The sequence below is a fragment of the Stenella coeruleoalba genome (genome assembly GCF_951394435.1).
Source record: "Stenella coeruleoalba genome assembly, chromosome: 19".
NCBI classification, from domain to species: domain Eukaryota; kingdom Metazoa; phylum Chordata; class Mammalia; order Artiodactyla; family Delphinidae; genus Stenella; species Stenella coeruleoalba.
Genome location: NC_137165.1, coordinates 31,117,726 through 31,126,838, shown reverse-complemented (window position 1 = coordinate 31,126,838; position 9,113 = coordinate 31,117,726). Strand labels below are relative to the sequence as shown.

The 9,113-nt window shown below is 37.0% G+C and overlaps 1 protein-coding gene across 1 annotated transcript in view; it reads left to right on the top strand.

The window, feature by feature from the left end:
- Positions 1–794: 794 nt before the first annotated feature.
- The window catches only part of RNF43 (ring finger protein 43), a 58,999-nt gene continuing 50,680 nt past the window's right edge, over positions 795–9,113 (top strand). Inside the window, exon 1 of the mRNA XM_079905271.1 lies at positions 795–1,421. Coding sequence (XP_079761397.1) covers positions 1,170–1,421 — 252 coding nt within the window. The 5' untranslated portion in view covers positions 795–1,169. The remainder of the gene's footprint in view (positions 1,422–9,113) is intronic.

The following is a 9,113-nucleotide window of genomic DNA, read 5'->3' as shown; positions in this document are numbered from 1 at the left end:
TCTACTCAGGTTTATTTTTACTTTTTCAGGGTTTTCTACTTAGAGGCTGTAGACTAATCACCTCCTTACTCCCCCTTTTATTCCCCACCCCCTCAAGGAATTTGAAAACGTGTTAGGAATAGTCCTTTGTTTTACTTATGAACCTAGAAAATTACAGATTATAAGATCTGGATAATAAAGTAGTTTCCAAAAGCATCTCATGGGAAATCAAAGTGCTTGGCATTCTCAAGCAGGAGCATAAAAGCTGGAATCCCTAAGAGAGAAGGGAAAATAAAGATAGAAATATGAATGTCAACTGGGAAAAATAGTTGGAAAGCCAACCTTTTCAAATATTCTTCTAATTACGAAAGTTGGAAAAGTTTGTGATGCTCAGGTTTATCCTGTGACTATGTGAAGACATATAAATTAGCACCTAGTTTACAGGCAAATCTAGGTTGAAAATCTAAAAATCATAGTATATTTAAGTTCATGAAAAGTGTTGTAAGTTCAATGGGCCTGGAACTTTGGCTACAATGAAATACAGTTTAATGTTGAAACTTTTATGAATACATGTTGTAGCATCTTTGGACATCTCTCAAGGTGTGGCCTGAAATAGTGTTTCCTCTCCTTCCCCATTTTTTAAGAAAAAATTCTCCTGTGATCTTTAGTCTTTTACCGTTGACAAATTTTGTGGCTTTAAAGGACCATCTCTTCGTTCTCTGAGCTGGAGTTTTTCACTCTCACCTTTGATGCATGGCCTTAGTCATTTACTTTGCCTTGTTTTGTTCATTAACATTGGGTTTAGTGGCTCGAGAACTTGATGCATATGGAAGACCAGCACCAAGTGATCTGACATAATTAAAATTCAGGATGTGACATTCAACCTCAAGCAAAATTGAAAATTCCAAAGAGAAGCGGCGATATCTTTACTAATCATAGTGAAGATGGGAGAAAATGACATACCTGAAGCAGAAGTAGGCTGAAAATACCTTCTTCCCTGCCAGATCAGGAATACCACCTGTTCTTGGGAATATACTTTAGAGAAAGGAAGGACCAGAACTACGACTCGGCTTTCTGAAGCTGAAGCATAAGTTTCTTTTCCTCCGTTTGTCTGGATCTAGGAACCTGTGTTTGGTATTAGCTAGTGGAAGCAGTATGTATGGCCGAAGTGCATTGCTGCAGCTGGTAGCATGAGTGGTGGCCACCAGCTACAGCTGGCTGCCCTCTGGCCCTGGCTGCTGATGGCTACCCTGCAGGCAGGCTTTGGACGCACAGGACTGGTACTGGCAGCAGCAGTGGAGTCTGAAAGATCAGCTGAGCAGAAAGCTATTATCAGAGTGATCCCCTTGAAAATGGACCCCACAGGAAAACTGAATCTCACTTTGGAAGGTGTGTTTGCTGGTGTTGCTGAAATAACTCCAGCAGAAGGAAAATTAATGCAGGTAAGGATGACTTTATTCTTTTTTCACTTTCCATCTGTTTGAAATATGCCTTTCTTCTTTTGTCTGCCGAACCAAATTCCATACAAGGGCTCTGCTGCTTAGCTTCCTGTGTTTCATCTTGTTAAGTATATTACCTTATTGGCCTTCTAAAGCAAATTCTTATTTTATACTCGAGAAGAAACGTATAAATCCTGTATTTTATAAGATCATCTGCTTATTTTTAACTCTCGTACTACACTGCATTACATAATAAGTCCTTTCTTTGCAAGTGATATATTTTGGACACTATTTTTTTATAGATGAAATATATGGGCTTGTATTTAATGAACCTGAGGATTGTACTTTGCATCATGTTTCGATTTGAAGTGAGCACCGAGGAGGTTGATTTTAATGGGCAGTAGCACCCTGAAATTCTAGAATGTCCTTGGAGCAGATTTGATCAGTGTGTCACTTTTAAAATTCAGTCAAGCTTGAATGCTACGGCTGGCCTTATACCACGTGTGGCACCCTATTGCTAAGCCCAAAATGGAGAGGACTGGATTACAAAATGGACACAAGGTATAAACTTGCCTCCTGATCACTTTGGCCTTGTCTACACATAATTTTATTACTTCCAAAAATTTTTAATTTAACATGTTTTTTATCGACCCACAAAGTTTTTCAGACACAGTTTCTTAGGCTTTCAGGTTGTGAATTTTGCCTATAACTCATTCATAGCCTACTCTTTATGTGCTTAGTGTATGAACTGACTGAAGCCACAGCATTTCATAGATGAATTGCTCATTCCCCATGGTGAAGATAGAGCCTTGAGGGCCCTACCTTTTTCATGTGGCATTCTAGTGTCTTACTCTATAAAATTATGTTGCTTATTGATTAAAATTCATTTTATAAAAGGACATTTCTTACTGTAGCTTTTAGTCACAGGTGAAAAATGTTAAATATCATTCATCTCAGCATCTAAGCTCAGATTTTTATTTTGTAACATGAACAGAACCAAAATATTGTATGAATTTAAATTTTTGTCCACTGAGAGGAAAAAGATGAGAAAATTTAACAAATTATAGAACTCTCTTTGCCAAACACGGATTTTTACATATATGACTTATTGGCTCTTCATGATCACTTCTTAGGCAATATTTTGAAGCTGGGATAAGTGAGGTGGAAGAAGAATTGGGTGAAAAGGAAGGCTGTGCTATTTAGAAAAATAAACAGGCAAAAAGAATATATCTGGAAAAAAGAGTGTAAGAATTTTTGGATAAGAGTCTATTCACTTAATTTGAACTTTAGGATAGAATTAGGAATATTTAAAAGTTGAAACCATAAATCATTTTGAATACAACAGTTGGAAAGGAAACTTCCATCCTGACCTTGCCTAGTCAATACCTTGAGGCATGAGGTATGTGCTCCATTGTAATTTTTTGCCCTAAGTAATTTTACTATAGAACCATATTCTGGAGGCTCTGAGGTCTTTGGGAACCATGCTAAGTTTTGTGTCTTATTAATGTCCTGTGGCAGCATATTCAATGGGTTAATTATATGCTGCTTAAAATAGTGTCTTTTATTTTGAATGTTTTGCCTTCTATTATCATAAAGCTCCACATAAAGTTTCTGTGTATTCATAAAGGAAAAGGTATATGAGAGATACTAGCTGGCATTCTCTGCCATTTATTACCTTGTCAGTCTGTATCCTATCTTCTCTTATTTTGCCCTTTTTCTCACTCTGGTAAGTGTTGCTTAATCCTTTTTTTTTTTTTTTTAACCTATTAACTTTGAATCTATCAGTGTACTTTAAGTACAGATTCTTTACTTTGTGAAGAGAGAATTTCATTGTATCTATTATTTAGCAAGGCCCTTCCGGGCTTTCCAATAGATAGTTTGCATCATTGGCAATTTTCAGTCTGTCTTCACCTTTTCTCTCCATACAAGCTTCTTCTAGGTCATTAATAAATTTGTACACTAGCCTAGTATTAGTCTCTGGAGACTTTCAGTATTGGTCCTGGTTTATTTTCTATTAATCAGTTTTTAATCTACAGTAATTACTAAATTTTCTTAATAACCTCTTATGAGAGACTATTAAAAAAAAGAAACTTTTGGATGATATGCTTCAGTTCATTTTTATCCACTGTTTGATTAACTCTTTCAAAGAAGTCTAGCACGTTAGGGACACATGGTTTACACTTGTAGAATCCATGCTGTTTGTTCCTTATCAGATTACACTGCAACACAGGTTTACTCAACTGTGGTTAACCAAGCCTTCCACTCAACTGAAGTTCTGTTTAAATGTCCTAGAGCTGTGCTTTGCTGCACTTTAGCTTTCTTGATGGATATCTGTTCCCTGGTGTCACAGATCTAAAGGCAATCTTCTCTGTTGGCTTTGCAGAATTTGGGATAATTCTGTGTATCCTTCTACCTATGAATCATTCTAGTTGCCTGTTAAGTTTGATTATCTTCAAAGATGCAGTCAGGTCTTTGTAAAATTGGGCATGCTATGCATTGGGAGATGTAAAGTTATGAGAACAGTGATTTACAAAAATCATAATGACCTTGTTGTGGTTTCTGGAATTTCCAGAGAGTTTCAGAAAATCTGACATTTCTTTACATTTTGCTCAACTATTTCAGGGTATGTACTTTTTCATAAGGACCAAATTAACTGGACTTTCATTTGTATTACAATTTTAATTTTCCTTAGACAAAGAGAAACATCCCATGACAATGTGCCCCCAATTTGCTTAATAATAAAATAGGCCGTAGAACTGTCTCTAAAATAATTTTGCTTGTCTCAGCTTCATCTGATGGCTGTATGTACAAGGCCAGGCCTTGGTGAATTTTTGTCCTGATTCTTATTCCTCACTCTTTGTAATTAGGTTTCTCTTTACCAACAGTTATATCCATTGTACAAGATATGTTCAGAGTCTTAAATTATAATATTCTTTTTAAAGTACTAGGAGAAAGTCAAAATAGAAGAGGAAATGTTGCCTTGGCTGTATTCCTTTCATTTCTCAAGTCTTCTCTTTTCCATTTCAAAACTCCGCATCTTAGCCCTGACCAAATTATATTGCTTTCCTTTCTGTTTTGCCCAAGAGCTGCTTCTTTGCACGACTATATCATTTCAAATCCCTGTGCGCCTTTGTCATTGTCTTTAAAGTGTCTACTTCTTAGGTTTCCCCTACATTTGCCAAAATCCTGTCTCTCCCTCTCCTCTGATTTCTTTCTACTTTGTAAATCTCTGTTGCCCATTGAAATTTTATATTTAGGATAACCTTCCACCACTATTCTGCCTCGGTATTTCCCTAACTAGCCCTCAAAAATCCATGTCCAAAAAAATTTTTTTTGTAATTATGAGTAATGATGGATGTTAACTAAGCTTATTGTGGTGATCATTTCACTATATATATAGTATATATATATATCAAATCATGTTATACATCTAAAACTAATACAGTGTTATATGTCAATTATATCTCAATAAGAAAAAAAAAGAGAGAATGTGGGAGACACACACAAAAAAATCCATGTCAGGGAAACTTTCAAGGATCTCCTCATTACTTGGCAGTGACTGATAAAGAGGACTAAATGATAGTGATTTTACTATTATTCTTACTATTTTGACTGTTCATTTGACTAATTCTTCTTCTCCTGGTTTATACCATTGTAGAAGGAAAACGAGCTGGAGCTTATGCATTGTCTCATTGTCCAGTTTTCTGGTTTGTTTACCTCTTATCAACATTTGTTTATATTATTTCTAAGTGATAATGTTGCTACCATTTTACCACTGTAAAAATGATTACAGTCCTATTTTCTTTCTCAATTCTTGTTCTTTATTAATAAATGTTACTTAGAGGGACAACTCAAATTAATCTTCCTTCTTCTCAAAGCAAAAGAGCAAGAGGATCTTTGTGTAGCGCAGGAGAGGTCACCGATTCTTTAACTATCACACTCTTCCTGCTCAGCTGGTTGTCCTGGATTTTCTTAGACTCCAGGTTAAAGTTATGATCAAGATTAGAATGTGCTGCCCTGAGGCTTCAGACCTACAATGGGAGCTGTGGTAGTGCAGCATTTGGCCAGTAGCAGTGAACACCTCCTGGACAAATTCCCTCTTGCACAATGTCTCTGCTTGCCCCTTCATTTTACCTATTAGTCAACACATAGTTATCCCATCTTTCCATTTTCACTTTATTTGTAGTCAGGGCCTGAAGTGAATTATTTGGGGAGGAAGAGAAAACTTTGTAAGTAAAGTGTTAGCCAAAGCCAGAGAGACAATGCTTTATAGCAAACTGTAGTTGACAAAGTGCCTAAACTGTGACTAAAGGGACTTGACTTTTAGCTTTGACTCTGCCACTAAGTAGTTGGGTGATTTGGGACAAAATAGTTTTTTACCTTTCTAGGCTTTAGATTTCCCATCTGTAGAACTGAACTTGTGCTATGCACTTCACATGTATTAACTCATTGAATCCTTGTAATACCTTCATGAGAGAAATACAGTACTTTTTTTTTTTTGAGATTAGGGCAGATGTTTTTTAATTGAAGTATAGTTAATGTACAGTATTATATAAGTTACAGGTATACAATATAGTGCTTCACAATTTTTGAAGGTTATACTCCATTTATAGTTATTATAAAATATTGGCTATATTCCCTGTGTTGTACAATATATCCTTGTAGCTTATTTTGTAATACATAGCAGTTTGTACCTCTTAATCCCCTACCCCTAGTCTACCCTTCCCCCCTTCCCTCTCCCCACTGGTAGCCACTAGTTTGTTCTCTATATCTGTGAGTCTGCTTCTTTTTTTGTTGTTATATTCACTAGTTGGTTGTATTTTTTAGATTCCACATACAAGTGATATCATACAGTAGAAGTACAGTACTTTTATTTTTACATATTATAGGTAAAGCAACTGAGGCTCAAAGTGAGGCTCAAAGCTATTTGCTAAGATCTAATAGTAGGGGGCATAGCTGGAACTTGAACCCCAGAGCTCATGCTTTTCTAACTCTAAAATTCTGTACAGGGACTTCCCTGGTGGTCCAGTGGTTAAGACTTCACCTTCCAATGCAGTTGGTGTGGGTTTGATCCCTGGTCGGGGAGCTAAGATCCCACATGCCTCACGGCGAAAAAAACCAAAACATAAAACAGAAGGAATATTGTAATAAATTCAATAGAGACTTTAAAAAAAATAAAATTCTGTACATCTACAAATGCCAATGATGAACAAAACACCAGTGTAGGCTTTGTCTAAATGATGAATTTATTTCCAGAATAGAAAGGAATGAAACTGATGACTACTATTCTCTGCAATTGATCCAAACTATATAATATCCTGCTAACTTCTAATAATCTCTGTATTTCTTCTATTTCTCTCATTTGTGTTTCATTTACACATTTACAAAGATATTTACAAATCAGAATGTTTATTTACTTAGTATTTCCGTTTGAGTGGAACAACTTTCATTACCTTTCTTTTCATTTTATAACAGTCTGTGGTAAGTTATCTTATATGGGAACCTGAAATAATAAACTTTGAAATAGTATGCATCTAACTGTCATAGTATGCATCTAACTGTTAGAATTCCTTGGAAGCAGAGATTTCAAAGATTTTGTGATTTTGCTTTGAGGCCAGCCTTTAAAAGAAGTATAAATATTCAAGGTACAGTCAACTCTTGGTTATTTATGTTAATGGCGGTGCAGAAAATTCAGTTAATTTATAATTGACTTTGGAATGTAGTCAGAAGTACACCGTCAGATGTAAATCCTCTGTGCACACAAGCAATCTTAGGTGCTTGCCTTCTATGATCCCAGCTCAGAGCCTTCTTGATATGGCTTTGTTGTTAGAAGCATGGCACCCAGAAGAGAGAAGGAAGCTGCAGAATATTTTTAATGATAACTTTTCAAGTTAAGGAGATATCTCATTTATATAAAAGTACCTATCAGACAAATTTGTATATATAATAGTTCCGTACTTCATGTGGAAATCCAGCAAAATTGTTGTAAGTTCAAATTCATTAATCTCTGTGGTTAATCGGAGGTGATGAATGAGCTGTGCCCTTGGTTACTGCCCCTATCAGGCTATTTAGTGTCCTTTGAGCGGATTCTAGGGGTATGCATTTCCTTGGTTTTTGTGGTAAACTCTGTGTGTGTGTTGTAATTTTCTTTATCTACAAATTAGCCATAGTTAGCTTTTTATACAGTTTTAAAGATATCCCTGGGGCTCAAGGTTTTGTTTTTGTTTTTAATAAAAAAGCTTTAGGGCTTCCCTGGTGGCGCAGTGGTTGAGAGTCCGCCTGCCAATGCAGGGGACGCGGGTTCGTGCCCCGGTCCGGGAAGATCCCACGTGCCGCGGAGCGGCTGGGTCCGTGAGCCATGGCCACTGAGCCTGCACGTCCGGAGCCTGTGCTCCACAGCAGGAGAGGCCACAGCAGTGAGAGGCTCGCGTACCAAAAAAAAAAAAAAAAAAAAAAAAGCTTTACATTTCATTCACTGGAAAGTGTTTATTGGAACTTTCGTGTGCTTTTTTTCCCTCCTTTTACTCCCTTCAAATTACTAAGTACAGTAGAGGAAAAAAGAGGTTATAAATGAGCAATGTACGATTATAAATGTTCTGTCAGGAACCAGAATTGGTAGCAGGGTATTGTCAGAGAAGTGTGTGCTGATGATGTTCCATCGAATTTATGTAGCAATTTTCTTCCAAGAAGCTTGAAATGATCCACAAATACTTGCAAACCAAATACAGGTGATACTTACTCCATTTTATAGAAAAAGAAACTTAATGGGAGAGGGAAAGCAAGTTAATTATCTTAGAAGAAAGTTGCATAGAGATGGACCCAGTGTGCTTTGCAGGAGATAGACTAGTAATCCACTTTTTCAGTTATCCAAGGATGTGGGTTTCTCAGGGAAAATCCTCAAAAGCTAAAATATTGTCCATGGCTGAGATATCCTCTATTTGGACCGATGTTGCTCAGTTTGACAGTTCAGTTTAAAAGCTATTGGTGAAGCAGTTGGCCAGCTTTATGTCTCAAAAAGCCCTCTGAGCTAACTCTCTGACCTGCATTAATTGTTCTTTTGAGAATTGTTAGAGAATAAGCCAGAGTCTTTACAGTGACCGATAAGGCCCTTCAGGATCTGGCCTGGCACCTGCACCTTTTACCTCCTCCCCGCTCACTCTACTCCAGTCACCCTGACCTCCTTGTTGTCCTTCAGTTAAACCAAGACTGTTGCCACCTCAGGGCCTTTCCACTTACTAGTCCCACTTACAACCTGGGTATTTTCTTCTCTCAGTCTCAAATGTCAACCCCGTGTCAGATATACCTTCTCAGTGAGGCCTTCCTAGACCATCCAATTCCGAAGGACTCTTCCTATTCCCCCTAGGGCTCATATTCTCCTTCCCTGCTTTATTTTTCTTTATAAACTTACTGCCATGTGACATACTTTTATAGTTGTCTGCCTCCCCTCAGTAGACTATGAGCTCTGTGAAAGCAGGGATTTTGTCTCTTTAGTTCAGAGCTTTTTGGGACTAGGGCTTTAGTATTACTTAGATAGTGCCTTTGACACAGTAGGTCTTAGTAAATATTTATAGAATGAATATAAGGAACATTATGGTGGTGCTGAGTGGCTGTGATAGGTTGGACATAACTCTAGGATGAAGCAGATTTATTTATATCTCATCACATTTTTTAAAGTATATTGTGAAGTCAATTATT